The following is a 15701-nucleotide window of genomic DNA, read 5'->3' as shown; positions in this document are numbered from 1 at the left end:
ACAATGTCATATCCATAGAAGGTGGTCTGGTTTGTATTTCAACTACAGCCCAGGCTCGGAGTATTCACAAAATTTAATTGAAAAATCTCTTCAATTTACAACCCACACATTAATTAAACGATTCGAGCAACGCCGTTCCACATAAATGTCTGATTTTTTTAAATAATACAATTTACATTTTTCAATCGATTTGTACTTTTTTTCAAAAGTCAAGAGAATTTTTCTTACCGGTAGTCATTGCTGTACTCTTTGTTGGATTTATGCAAAATGTATTCTCACAAGGCGAAACGGTAAAAAAAACACAATTTTACAATTGAAAATGTATAAACAAAAAATTCGCTTTTTGTCCGAAATATAAGTTTTCAACGTTGAAATGTCAAATTTGTGATATATTGTTTTGTCCTGTGTGACGTTATTTAGTACGTATTTCAAACTTTATTTGACGAACTAAAAACACCGTCTACTTTTTTGCTGCCAGACGAATTTAAGTAAAGTTGCATTGAAACTAGAATTGAAAGAGAAGAATATCTCGGCTGCGAACGTAAATGCAAATGACTTCATGTAATTTTTGCAATTGCAAATGTAGCTACTTGCCAGCATTGCCGAATACAGACACCTAAAAAAATGACTAAGATCGGTTTAGACGAGCGTCAGACGGAAGGTTAGCAACTTGTCAAAACTACAATAATAAAAATTATCTTTGCTCTAACTCATAATATCAGGGAAATTAAAGGTTGGTCTGAATTAAATTTTTTACCTCTCCTGGAACTTGAGATTGAAATAAAAAATTTAAAAAAATGTTAAATTTGCTACGAATACGTACGAAAGTTTGTCTACTTAACCTGTTTGGAATAGTTTTTGCTTATTCAAATAAAATCGACGTATGTTTTTACAGCAATATCAAAGCCAATTTGATAGAAATGACATCACTGCAGTTGTTGCTCTCTTTGGCAAGTACCTATTTAGTACCAGCTACGTACCAGCGTTCGTTGTTTCACTTCAATTGTTTTGGTTTGTATGTGACGTCAATAATTGCATTGCTTGTTTTGTTCATTGTTCGTTTCATTTGCCAAAGATCACGAACAGCGATGGTTTTATTTTAAGATTTTTGGAAATAGAATACGTTTAATTTTTTTTTTTTTTTGTGGGTATGTGGGCGATTGAAACACCCATTTTTTTCTAAATTGAATATAACAAACAACATAATTGAAAATCAATTAAATGTACTATTCACAATAATAAAATGGATAAAAACTATGGCATATTTTAGGCCGTTCATAAATATTACGCCTTAAAGTATGTGAAGTTTTTAGTTCGTAATTGTGCTGAAAATGTTAACATCAGAAACTTTACTTAATGACATACAATCGCATGGGGCATCGAGCTTCCATATTTTATCAATAGATGTCACTGGGATATAAAATCCTAATCAATTTCATGCATTGAAATTTTGAGCAAAAAAAGTTTATCACTGGCATAACAAATTTAACGAATAGTAAGTGTACTAGTTAGTCGCATCACCCCAGCTGACGGCACCTTTAAATGTCAAAACAAGTTGTTTTAATGCTGAATTCGCCCTAAATGAATGCAAAACCAAAACTAACTTTTTTTTAACAAAATTTATATTCGTCAATATATTTTATAAACACTATTTATTTGTTGTACACTTTACTCCCCTGAACTGCTTAACTTTCGTCATCTTCAATTTTAGGCGCCAAATAATAACGTATATGACCCAAATCTTGTATACGATACTCAACCACCAATGTATTTGTCCACACAAGGGACTGGCCTTGGTGAAGGCATTTAGGTAACAACAGCCGAATGTTAGGGGATAATCTCTTGCATTTCAATAATGACTGCCTCATCATCTTTGTCCACACTTGAACTTTAAGCCAATTTAACATTTACCGAACCAAAAACACCAAATGCCGGAAATATTACACCTTCCTTGGTACAACAGTTAAACATAGATTCACTGAATTGCGGAGAATCTCGGATGTGTGAAAATTCAATTGAATGCATGCGTACAACACAGGAGTAATCTGTTTCGGGAATGACCAACTGTTCTTGGTCGAGATTCATCAGTTTCATTTCATAGTTAGAGACTTTTCATGATAGGGCGATTCAAACATAAAGGTAAATGTGCCGACATTATATTCTGCTGATCCAGTTTTTCACGAGAGCTTTGACTCAGTTGGTCTTATCCAAACTTCCACTAGCCCCTGCTCTCTGTGGTCTGTGAAAACTCTTTGTATTGTTTGGGGAATTTGCATCGGCTCTGCAACCAAGAGGGGTTCGGTATCCACCAAGTGGCTACTAGCTTGATTGCTGGGAATTCTTAAAGGGCTTTTACTGGTGGCGATATTGGTGCTTTGTTCATTATTTAAAACCATTGGGAATCGGGAACACTTGCTACTGTTGTGCCATTAGTGCCGATGACGTAGAAGATATTACAATTGTGGACTTGTATAAACATTTCGGTGGCTAACTATCAACTTGGAGCTGTTGCAGTGATCCCCGAGTGTCGTATTATTACTTGGCTTAATTTCCATACACAACATAAAATGTAAATAAACACCTTGTTTCTGATTGGTTGAAGCAAACTTTAAATGTCATGGCGAATGTATGTTTTTCGCCTTAGATGCCAATTTTGACATTTGAGGGTACCACAACAGTTGCTTTGTTGCAGCAATTCACCGTTGTGGTTACCGGTTAAATCTACCTTGGTTGGGCTTTTATTGAAAAGTTGAGTGAAAGAGAATAAACCGAGAAAGGTATTCCGACAGTTCAGACAAAATTTTACTGGGGTGCATTTGTTACTTGGTGAATTTGTTAGTAATATGGAGAAAGAAGCGAGATAGACCCATAGTTCCTTTAAATGATCTCCATAGAATCACATTCTAAATCGATTTATGCATGCCGGTCCGTCCGCCTGGCCATGTATTTTGGTAAATGAAAATTGGACAGAAAGTATTTATTGGCCGATTGAGACGAATTTTTCCAGAAATCATTTGTTGTGGGTAAATAATGCCATAACGTGCACTTTATAGCAATGATATTTGGTACCAAAGGATCCTATACACCATGCCACAATTACATAAGTTACGACGAAGTTACCTCCCAAATACATTTTTTTTTCTTCTAGTGCTCATATTTCATCAAAACATGCAACAATTACAGAAGTTACGACAAAGTTAGCTCAATATTCCATCAAAATCAAAATATCACAGTTCGTGTTTGTGTGTGTGTGTTCTTTTGAATAAAGAAATAAAACAATTTGAAATTGTTTCAAATTCAATTGCAACAAAAATTCATATTATCGTCGTCAATAGGCAAAAAATGTTAACATTTTGGGATGAAACTGTATTACCCCAACATTTCACCCATGGTTCGTGGTTTCCTCCAATATAAGAATTTTTTTTCAATTTAGGTAAAACATATAATGTTGCTGCAAAATGGTCAGGCTTAATCCCATTATTGTTTTTTTTATAAAAACAACGTTTGTCTATTAGTGGAGAACTATGGTAATGTTTACCTAGGTTTAGGTTCCTATTCTATTGAGCTTGCTATTCATCACTTGGGTAAAAAAAAGTTTTTTGGTCACAGGAGAGAATATCCCAGACAAAAATCCAGGGAACTGGTATTCCATGCCTTACCACCTGGTAAACATTACCATCGTTCTCCACTAATAAACAAACGTTGTTTTTATAAAAACAACAATAATGGGATTAAGCCTGACCATTTTGCAACGAACAAACAAGCCAACACTGTTCTAAAAGAAATAATTGTCGAAAATTTAAAAAAAAATTGACGCTGTAAGATTTCGGTACAGAGTTGCATTTTTTGTGTATTTGTAGGTATACTTTTTAGGGTCAGGACAAAAGTCTTTGGTTTTTAAGAACATTTTCCCAAGGTCTTCTGGACAATAATCGTAAACTTTTTGGGAATACCTTGTGAAAATTCAGACTAACATTTGTGTGTTTTTTTAATACTTCTGAGATTTTGTGGCCAAAAATCGTTTAGTTTGTTTTGTTTAATTCTGCATGTTTTTATGTTAATACAAAGACATAAAACTATAAAGACTGGACAAAATGCATATGGGCTTTAATTTGTCTACTAGGTAGTAGATGGCAGGCGACATAGCAGAAATGCATTGGAAATTTTAGAAAAATATGTTATTCCTATATCGCCGAAAAATGGCGGAAATACCACAGACAAAAGAAAATATAGACAACGAAAAGTTAGTTTTGTCTTTTTTTCCAGGTGGCTCTCATCATGTTTTGCATAGTCAACATGCTCATTTACGCGTTCAAGCCACTCGACTTCGAAAACACATTTTATCGTTTTTTAAGAATTTCACTTGATTATTCCTGAATTTTTCGATGTCATCACGTACTTTTCCCATTTCTTTTATTATGAAATAAGTTTCAGCGGACAAATATCCTACAGTTTTTGTTATTTTTAACATTTTTGAATTGAGTGACTTCAAAATTCCCACTCAAACCCCTGAAACGATATGGACGACATCTGCTGATCCGATTTTTTTCGAAGATAAACGGTGAGAGCATTTCGTTGTCTATACATAGACAAATGAAAATACAGACAACGAAATGCTCTCACCGTTAATCTTCGAAAAAAATCGAATCAGCAGATGTCGTCTATATCGTTTCAGGGGTTTGAGTGGGAATATTGAAGTCACTCAATTCTAAAACGATAAAAATAACAAAAACTGTAGGATATTTGTCAGCTGGAAATTGTTCCATAATAAAATAAATGTGAAAATTACGAGATGACATCAAAAAATTCCGGAATAATCAGGTGAAATTCTTGAAAAACGATGAAATGTGTTTTCGAAGTCGAGTGGCTTGAACGCGTAAATGAGCATGTTGACTATGCAAAACATGATGAGAGCCACCTGGAAAAAAAGACCAAACTAACTTTTCGTTGTCTATATCTTAATTTGTCTATGGCATAGACAAATGAAAATATAGACAACGAAATGCTCTCACCGTTTATCTTCGAAAAAAATCGGATCAGCAGATGTCATCCATATCGTTTCAGGGGTTTGAGTGGGAATTTTGAAGTCACTCAATTCAAAAATGTTAAAAATAACAAAAACTGTAGGATATTTGTCAGCTGAAAATTATTTCATAATAAAAGAAATGTGAAAAGTACGTAATGACATCAAAAATATGGGAACATTCTAGTGAAATTCTTGAAAAACGATAAAATGTGTTTTCGAAGTCGAGTGGCTTGAACGCGTAAATCAGCATGTTGACTATGCAAAACATGATGAGAGCCACCTGGAAAAAAAGACAAAACTAACTTTTCGTTGTCTATATCTTCATTTGTCTATGTCTATGGTCTATATCCATAGACAAATGAAAATATTGACAACGAAATGCTCTCACCGTTTATCTTCGAAAAAAAATCGGATCAGCAGATGTCGTCCATATCGTTTCAGGGGTTTGAGTGGGAATTTTGAAGTCACTCAATTCAAAAATGTTAAGAATAACAAAAACTGTAGAAATGTGATTAAATTAATTTTTAGTATGGTAAAAATCGTAGCAAAATTTTCCAGTCAAATGAGCAGCAATTTGGAATTTACTGTATTTTGTACACCTCATAATTGAGGGCTGAATGATTTAAGAATAGCCAAAGTTAATTACTTTATAAACCCATTAGCACCTCAGATTGTGCATTCGAGTCCTCATAAGTCCCCCTAACCATGTCGGTCTGTTTGTCCGCCAAAAGGTGGACTTGAGGGGGTACTATTACACGGAGAAAATTCTAAAATTTGTAGATATGTTGAAATTTTTGTGTAAGATTTTTACCCCCAAATACACATTTTTAGCCATCCTTTGAAATATGGTAAAATCAGGAGGTACCTTTATATGGGCACTACTCCGAAACATCGACCTACATTGAAAACTTTCTTCTACCCCTTATAATCCAAGATGACAAATAGAGGCCAATTAAAAATGTATTAAAAATATATAATAAATATTCTCTTGGGGGTTACAAATTCAATAGAATACAAAATTTTCTTTTCTGACCACACATTAGATGTGAAAGCGGACTTGGGGATACTCGAATGTGGGGACTTTACTTAAATAAATTCCTATGTGGCAATTATCTGTATGATGGTTCCCTACCCCAGGGTAGCATAAACACAATTTTTTAGCCAAATCAATTGATGAATGTGGTCAAGACCAATATGGGCCCTACTCTGAAAATTTCAAATTTTATGCGAAAAGATTCTCTACATCCTTAGAAACAAAGATGACAATTAAGGGCCAAAAAATGAAAAAAGTGAACAAGACCCCAAAAATAGCTTAAATCATACAATGGTTATATAAATATGAAATCGGGTTGTACCCCTTATCCGTGAGTTATGATCGATATCATGACCTGCAAAAGCTATTTAAGGTATCTTGAATGTTTGGGAAGAATTTCTGGAAGGATAGAAATTATTTTCTTCATGCAAAATAAAACATTACTATTGTACATTTCAAAAGTCAAAATGAAAATGTTAAAATATCACATTTTTACGCGATTTTATTTTTGATATTATCCTTCTCGGACAGGAGACAATTCGGAATATGTATGAATCGTTAAAATCAGTCCAGCGGTTCTTAAGTTATAAGCGTAGTAACTAACACAACTTTTTTCTATATATATATAGAAGATGTAACTAAAATTTTTGGTCGGATTTTTTAAGTATTTGGGCTTGGATGTATCGGCCGACAAACCGGAAGATACTTTCTAGCTATTTTATTAAAAAAAAGTTATTAATGCCTGCATGGAACAATTCTTAGTCCTTTTATGTACGAATATGTCCAATGGACACAAATAAAAATCGTATCATGTCGCTTTAACGGTAAAAGTACAATTATTTTTTCTATTCTGCGATCCGCATTCTTATCACGATCTAGTACTTTATGTTACAACTCAAACCATAAACAATAATGTATTTTTTACCAAAGGACACAAAATGTCCGCGCATTTCGAAGAAGTAACTTTTCTGTTCAAATTTAGATATTATATTATAACTGATATTATGATGAAATACTATGTTATGTTTGTCCCAACAAAATCCATCTTCTACATCACATTTCTACAAAAGTCCCATATAAAAATATAATATTTCTCTTCAAATTAATGATCACAGTAATAAATGCAATATTGAAATACTTACATCCTGGTTGTATTCCTTTGGAACGTATTGTGCGATACGGTTGTCTTGCACCCGGATCAATTTTACCATACATTGTCCGATCCATGTTTTATTTACCCGCTTTCTTTGTTTCTTTGTTTTTTTTCTTAATGTTATTAATTCCTATGTTTGCGTATATTTACAATTATTTACTGAAAAAATACATATCTGACAACATATATTTTTCCAGATAAGACGGCGTTAATCTTTGGCATTAAAAGGTGACAACAAATTGTGAAAATGACATATTTTGATACATCACACGTCGAGCTGTGCGTTCTTAATGCGGGATATCGCGAAACCGGCTCTCAAAAAAATGTTGCCCGAAATGACAAATTACAAAATGGTCAATCTGATCGAATATATTTTAGGAATACACTACATGTATTTTTCCATGTCATCAAATAAATTAAAAAAAAAAAACAATAGGGTAAGTGTACCAGTAGTCGGCACTTTTAGGATTTTCGCGTTTTCAATCGTCCACCATTCGGAGCGGGACTTTTCAATTGTTACAAAGTTAATTTATTCAGATTCGAAATTTCGTACAGTTTTTGCAATAATAAATAAAATTTTTATAACTTTTTATTAAATTTCATAAATTTGGAGTTTTTTTACAATAATGCTTTTTTGCCAGTAGTCGGCACCACTTGCCAATTGTCGGTGTGACATGTTCCAACAGTCGGCAAACCGATTTTTTTGTAAAGATAAGTAATAATATTAAAAAATTAATTTACTAAAATATTATATTTTTGTTTAGATAAACTGACGTCTTTATTGTACTTTTCTTAAGAATATGTCCCGTTCATGCTAAGGAACTTCACAGACAAAAATGTAATTTTTATTGAAATAAATAATTTTTTCTTAACGAATTTGTACTCAAAGATAGCTGACAGCTGATATTCGAAGCAAACAAAAATTTCTTTTTACATTAAAAATTAAAGGTGCCGACTACTAGGACATGCCGAACTTAGGCACACTTACCCTAGGTGTTATTGTTGTGACAAAATAAACTAAGAACTGCTACAGAATGTATAGACTTTGTAAACTTTAGACGAATAAGATTCAGGTGGTGTCGCATCTAGACCAGACTTTCAAGGTGGTGAATTTGTTAATGATGGTCAAGTTATAAGTATTTTATATAACCTTTGCAAGTTGAGATGTCTACTGATTTTCAGGACTGATTTATAAAATAACCGAACTCTTTTCCATTCTACCCCAAGCCAAGAACGGAATATCAACTCAAATCTTACTATAAGCAATTGAAATACCACAGTTTTTGGCAGAGAGATCCGAAAAATTGTTGACAATTTTCGAATTTTCTATGACGCAGCATGACGAAGAATGCAGCCGATGACTTCGTATATTGGTAAGTGTTTGGCATTTATTTGATTTACGGTCACGGTAATACTGTGGTATTTATGCCAATACTTCAAACGTACAATATTTCAATATTGAACATTTTTAACTTTGACAATTGAAACAGAACCTTTTTTGTGTGTTGAAAATAGAAAAGAATTATGCAAAAAAAAAATTAATTTTAAAAATTTAAATTTATTTATTTAAATTTTATTTAAAAATATTACAATTGGGTGAATTTAAAAATATAAATTTTTACACATTTATGTTACGTTTTCATTAGATAGATTCTAAGTAATGGACCTGGCGTATTTGGGTAATTCGAACGTACAAAATATTTTACCACAGTGGGGAAGTTGAATATTTGAGAACGCTACGTCGAATTTTACGTACGGCTGTGTGAGGGAAATAAAAAAATAATAGGTGTGTCTAATTACTTTTCTTGCAGAAATTGTCCAGCAACTTCTTACTGAGAGAGTAAGTTAATTTTATTCTCTCTTGCAAGTAAAATGTGAACAGCAAACAGACGGAATCGCTGCCGAAGCTTGCACGTAAACAGTTGATTTGTCAAAACAAACTAACAATAAATTGAAAAAGAAAACAAATAGGCTTGCGATTTCAAAAAACAATGATGTTTTAAAGTTGCTTGCCCAATTTTAAATTACCGCTAAACGAAACTAGTCGTATAGTGGTGAGAGTGTGGTGGCGTCTTCTTGGCTTTCCATTTTCAAAAGAGAACAAGTAAAAAAGCTGTAAGTTCGGCCGGGCCGAATTTTTAATACCCTCCACCATTTGGTACAAATTTGGCAATTTCCAAAAAAAAAAATAAATAAATAAAATAAAATCCGTTAAGAATTCTGTTAAAACCTTAAAAATATAGAATGCTTATACGACGACGTGGGCATGCATAGGCAACTTTTTTCATAAGTTATTACAATATTTACATGCGAAACTTGAAGAAAAATCTGTTTATAATGTAGCTAAAATCATCGAAATTCCGAATATGGAGGGTACCGTTATATGGGGGCTATACGTAGACGTGGACCTGCACAGACAATTTTCTAGCATGGGCTGAAATATCCATTACGAACTTCACATGCGAAATTTGAAACAATCCCGGTAAATAGTGTCGCTAAAATCATCAAAATGCCGAATATTGGGGGGTACGGTATATGGGGGCTATATGAAGACGTGGACCTACATGGCCCATTTTCAAATACCAAATTTGGAACAATTCCGCTAAATAATGTCGCTAAAATCATCAAAATACCAAATATCGGGGGGTACCGTTATATGGGGGCTACACGAAGACGTAGACCTGCACATATACGCTGTCTTACGCTGTAGTATCCCTTAAGAACTTCAAATGCCAAATTTGAAACAATTCCGGTGAATAATGTCGCTAAAATCATCAAAATACCGAATATCGAGAGGTACCGTTATATGGGGGCTATATGATAACTTGGACCTACATGGCCCATTTACGAACTTAACCTGCCTACTGGCAAAATATACATGTGTGCAAAATTTTAGCCTTCTATCTCAATTTGTTCGAAAGATAGCGTGATTACAACAGACAGACAGACGGACATGGCTAAATCGTCTTAGAATTTTACGCTGATCAAGAATATATATACTTTGTTGGGTCTGACATGAGTATTTCGAGGAGTTACAAACGGAATGACAAAATTAATATACCCTCCATAGTATGGTGGAGGGTATAAAAAACGCAAAACAAATAAGCGCTAAATATAAAAATAACTTTAAAATTATTTTAGTATAAGAAAGGTTTCATTTCAATTGGATTAAGCTTTTTTCAATTTGATTTTTTTTTTTTCATTTGGAAAACATTTTAAATGCCATAGATCAAATGTGACCACTCTAATAAACTCTAGCAACATCAACAGATTTATTGGTTCGGCATTAAGCAAACAACACCTTCATAATTTGACATCTTCTAGTGGCTACAAACATGAGGGGCGGACAGAAGACATGAGGGACATTAGTTTTCCCCCATTGCTTCCATGTTATGTTATGATAAATCTGTTATTCATCCGATCATATTGAATGTGTCATGATCGTCTTCTGTTTTTGTTTGGTTTTTTCCCGTCATATGAAAATTCCGTGAAATATTTTCCATGCGATAAATAACGGCGTTGAATGTGTCACCAGCTATGCTTTCAGAGTATCTATAAAATAGTCTCTTATAAATAGTAATAATAATACTACAATACAAAAGAAACACAACAATTGTACAGCAAGTGCCACAAAGTATCCGATACGAACTTCAAATACCAGATTTGAAGCAATTCCGGTGAGTACTGTCGCTAAAATCATCGACATACCGAATGTCGGGAGGTACTGTTTTATGTGCGGCTATACCAAAACGTGGAACTACATGGCCCATTTTCAATACCAAAAGTCCTGCAGACATAAGATACATTTGAGTAAAATTTTATCAATCTACTTCATTTCGTTCGTAAGCTAGAGTGATTTCCACAGACGGACGGACAACGTCAAATCGACATAGAAATTTATGCTGATCAAGAATATGGGGTCTAAATGTATATTTCGAGGTGTAACAAACGGAATGGCAAACTTAATATACCCTCCATACTATGGTGAAGGGTATAAAAATATATATTTTAGAGGCAAGTTCCACAAAATGGAAACTTACGTCTCGAAATTCACTCCATTTGGGCTGATATTATCCATTATTTGCACAATAAACCTTATCGGATAAAGGATATATATGGGAGCTATATCCAAATCTTGGCCGATCTCGATAACATTTGGCAAAGGTATTTCTGAGCTCCATAAGATATTTGGTACCAAATATTATTGTTATCAAATGCATATTACGAATGTAAGGGGACTTGCTTCTAGACTTAATACGGTCGAATATGCCAAAATTCAGGTCATTTGGACGAAAACGGTTGAAGATATATATGGGAGCCATATCTAAATGTGAACCGATTCTCACCAACAAATTTTGTTTGGAAAATTTCATCTCAATCGGATACTAAATGCGACCTGCTTTTTTACCCTCCGTCATACTATGGGGGGTTTATTAAGTTTGTCATTCCGTTTATAACTCATCAAAATAATATCGTTACCACGACCCTCACAAATATATTCTTGATCAGCGTAAAAGACTGTGTTGACATAGCCATGTTCGTGCGTCTGTCTATCCGTCTAAGGAAATGCATAGCCCCCAGGCGGAAAAAATTTACTTAAATGAATTTTAAGGCCGTAGTATTTTTGGCATCGAAAATGGGACATAAAACTAATAGGTTTGTAAACAATACATATGTACTGCTCCATTTAAGGTATTTTTAGTCACATTATTCAACAGTTTGTGATCTAAAGTGAAATAAAGACCCTACATAACGGCACCTCCCAATATTCGTCATTTTGCTACATTGGACAACGAATTTGTTTAAAATATGTGGATTCCGTTATGAGTCCCATCCTACAGGTATAACATTTTCCATATAGGTCCAAGTTATTGTATATTAAATAATGGTACATCCCAGCGGTAGGTATTTGGACGATTTTAGCCACATTTTAAATGGATTTTTATAGCCTCAGCCTTATGACTACAGAGACAACATATCATTTGGTCAAAATAAGGGGTTTGAACACTAGGACACAGAACATTTAGACATGATCTGGTTGTCCACCTGTCTATCTGTTTTGCTCTGGAATAAAATATCCGATTTGGTCCAAACTTTGTATATGGCAATCGAGTTCAAAGATAGGCAATATCAGCTTACTTCATGTGATACCTCACTGACAAGACGGCAAAATTTTCATAGAAAATTACTTACCTCATGGAACGAGAAAGGATCATGCAATTTTGTTCACACATTCCAAACGTTAACATTTGTATTAGTGCTAGGTAAGGCCCAACATTCCTATTTCCTCCCACAAAGGGTTAAAATTATAATATCTCTTATAAATTGTTAAAATAATAGTCCAATTGTCTTCAAATTTCGCCCATTTCAATGTTTCTACGAACACTAGATCTGGCATAAAGAGGCGAAGTAGCGGACCACTGTGGTCAACACTTTGAATAATCATAATACAATTCAAAATATATTTCAATATTCTGGAGTGGCTTTTAATTTTTTTTGTTTTTTCAATTTGGAATCACAAGTTCCCAATAATAGAAAAAAATATATGTGCCTATCGACCTCGACTCTTATATTTCCAATAGTGTTACTTTCCAAATGTTGAAGTATATTAAAAGTTCAGCCCGGACGGAATAAGTTGCTGTTTTACTTGTTTAGTTATGTGTGCTATTGCAATGAATTACAACAATCAGTTTAAATCACTTTGTTTGTAATCAAATATGCCTGTTCAGTAACCAGAATTGATTTGGAAGTGAACAATCAAAGGAGATTCAAAAGCAATCATATCCATACGTCCGGATCGTAAACACTATATCGCAACATTTTCATTTCGTTTATCGACCTAGAACATAGATCATATTACATCTGACCGGTTGTGTTGGAATGAAAGTCTAGCAAGTGGGTCTAGCCAACACAATCACACTCGTCACAGCTCTGTGAAGCTCAGGTCTATCTTGTAGACTTCCGGAAGGTTTAACCAATATAATCAATACCGCTATCCTAGACAAATAAAACGCAGTGTCTATTGACAAACCTCTTGGTGCCTACATAAAAGAAGATTACTTGGCAAATTTGGTAGATCTGTTGGGAAAACAAGTGGCCTGACGACCCAATTATTGAGGAACATCAGCAAAGTCCTGCTAGTGATGTAAATATGTTTGATCCGGTGTGTTTAGTTTCAAATATTGATACAAAGATGGGTCTTTTATAATTTTTAACTTTTAAAATTCTGACAAATTCTGCAAAACCTATAATGAAAATACTGAAATTCCCTTGTTTAAAACTTTCTACCATATCCATATCCTCTAATAGAATTTGATCATTCCAAATACCCATTGGCATTGCTATTTTTCTGGCCACTACTATAACAAAGAATTAACAAATAAATCACGTACTCTGCAGCTATGCTTATCACAAAGCATTCCAAGCATTTGCATCATTTGCCGAAGAAGAGACACACACATGTTAATTGGCAACCAGTTATTTATCTCCGAACAACAGCGGGGCAACAATAGCAACAACATTGTTTATTCAAATATTTATTGAAGTCAAATTAAAAAGATATATATGCACACACCTTGAACTCAGTCGGGCAAGACACAAAAGATTGGCAGCGGCGCTATGTTTACAAATCAAACATTGGTCGATTTTAGTCCAAATTTACAAAAGCAAAAAAAAGTAATGTTGCCAACATCTCCTTCCCCGCTGCCATACAGTAAGCCATGACTACATAGTTTTCCCTAAGATAAAAAAACAACAACAATATATTCTGACATAGGCATTTTTTTTTGGGTCTGCAGGTCCGAACATTGGCATAAAGTTTTCTTATGACGTCATTTATTGGCAAGACAATAACAAGATCGCAAAATAGTCCATGAATATGGACGAGCGTTTTTTTCTGAACTGAATTAGCTTATAGAAATGCTTCATTCACATCAAACGAAATGCCATAAATTCTAATAATTCCATTTGTTTACAAGTTAATAAAAAAACAAAACACACAAAAATATCTAATTCAGCAACAATAACTAAATAATAAACAAAAGGCAACAACAAAATCAAAAACAATACCATTGACTAATTTTCATTAGACTGAAAGTAAATTTTGGCAAAAAAAAAACCCGAACCATTTCAGCATTTTTATGCGGTGACCACCGCCATCGACAGACCGTCACAGTTCTGCACACACACACTTATTCATAAACATATATCATGAGAATCGGACACCCCGCAACCAAAACGCATTACTCAGAAGATTTGAAATCAAATCAAATTTCTTTCGATTTCAATTAAACTGAAAACCAAGTGACTGGCGAGCGTGAAAAATTAGAAAATGAAATGAAACCAAAAAAGAGAAGAAAAAGTGTTTTTTTTTTTTTGGCAAAACAATCAGGAAATGCTGCAACCACGTCTGATGACACCGAAGTTGTACAGTGATACGTTCAATTTTGAAAAACAAAAAATATTCACATATCGAGTTATGTTGCTAAAATCTTTGTGGACCATATTAACATGAGCCCAGCCAACACAATCACACTCGTCACAGCTCTGTGAAGCTCAGGTCTGTAGACTACCGTATTAACATGGATATAAAAAAGATTTGAACGGGGAACCCAGAAAAACGGCTGAAGCTTTTAGCATAAAATTATCATAAGGACAGGTGCAAAGCTGTTAGATAATTTGAATTAGAAGGGTACAACAAGTACTGAAATGGACGGAATATTGCGCCACGATATCTAGCTACTGGTAAAACCTAGAGCTTGGAAGACTTGGCAAATTGTACTAAAATAGTACGAAATGAGCTAAAATCGATTAAACAAAAAACGTGTGTGGACCTAAAAATCTGTAATTTGGCAAGGATTATTTATAGTTGCTAGATTTTTACCATTGCTACCGAGTGATCGGAATCAGCTTAAGGTTTGAATTTTTGTATGTCATAAATAAAATCGTGTAACAAACCGGGTTTTAAAAAAATTCACTAAAATGGTACACAAAGAATTAAAATGTAAATAAAATTAATATTACAAGAACCTGTAGAGCTAGAATTTTTAATTCGGTATTAGGGCGCAGAGTTAATATATAGCCGACGTTTGGAAAAATCGGCCAAAAATATGAAAAGTACCCAAATATATTTGTATGGGGAACGCCCTTGGTGTGAGGATGCAAACTTGATGTTTAAGAGTATCAAATATAGCGATTGAATTCATTTTAGGAATAACTCATTATTTGATAGCCTACTGGCAATGCAGATGGTATGTGCTGCATGTGCACATTTGCTTACCACATCTTAGCTGAGCAATTTTAAATCCTCCATCGGACAAAGAAAACAAAAACTGGACTATGGAGAAATTAATCTCTCTCCCTCTCTCTATCTCTTCCTATTTAATTCAAGTTTTCTAAAAATAGGTCGACTGGTATTTTGAATTATTTATGAGTAACGGCGGTACACAATGTAGATGTCCGACAAAAATAGCCAGGATTGAATGTCCGAA

General features: G+C 34.0%; 1 protein-coding gene and 1 pseudogene across 4 annotated transcripts in view; both read right to left on the bottom strand.

The window, feature by feature from the left end:
- LOC101900781 (leupaxin) overlaps positions 1–15701 on the bottom strand; it is an 84052-nt gene that overhangs the window by 50076 nt on the left and 18275 nt on the right. Inside the window, exon 1 of one of the 4 annotated variants that reach the window (XM_005179101.4) lies at positions 7202–7350. The exons of 1 other annotated variant lie outside the window; for it this stretch is intronic. In XM_005179101.4, coding sequence (XP_005179158.1) covers positions 7202–7286 — 85 coding nt within the window. In that variant the 5' untranslated portion in view covers positions 7287–7350. Of the gene's footprint in view, positions 1–228; positions 424–7201; positions 7351–15701 lie in introns of those variants that run through there. 2 more of the 4 variants (XM_005179105.4, XM_011292437.3) reach the window with 2 other exon arrangements.
- Positions 1417–3393, bottom strand: LOC101887439 (proliferating cell nuclear antigen-like; annotated as a pseudogene).

The sequence above is a fragment of the Musca domestica genome, unplaced genomic scaffold (genome assembly GCF_030504385.1).
Source record: "Musca domestica strain aabys unplaced genomic scaffold, Musca_domestica.polishedcontigs.V.1.1 5, whole genome shotgun sequence".
NCBI lineage: Eukaryota > Metazoa > Arthropoda > Insecta > Diptera > Muscidae > Musca > Musca domestica.
This window is presented reverse-complemented; position numbering and strand designations above follow the sequence as displayed.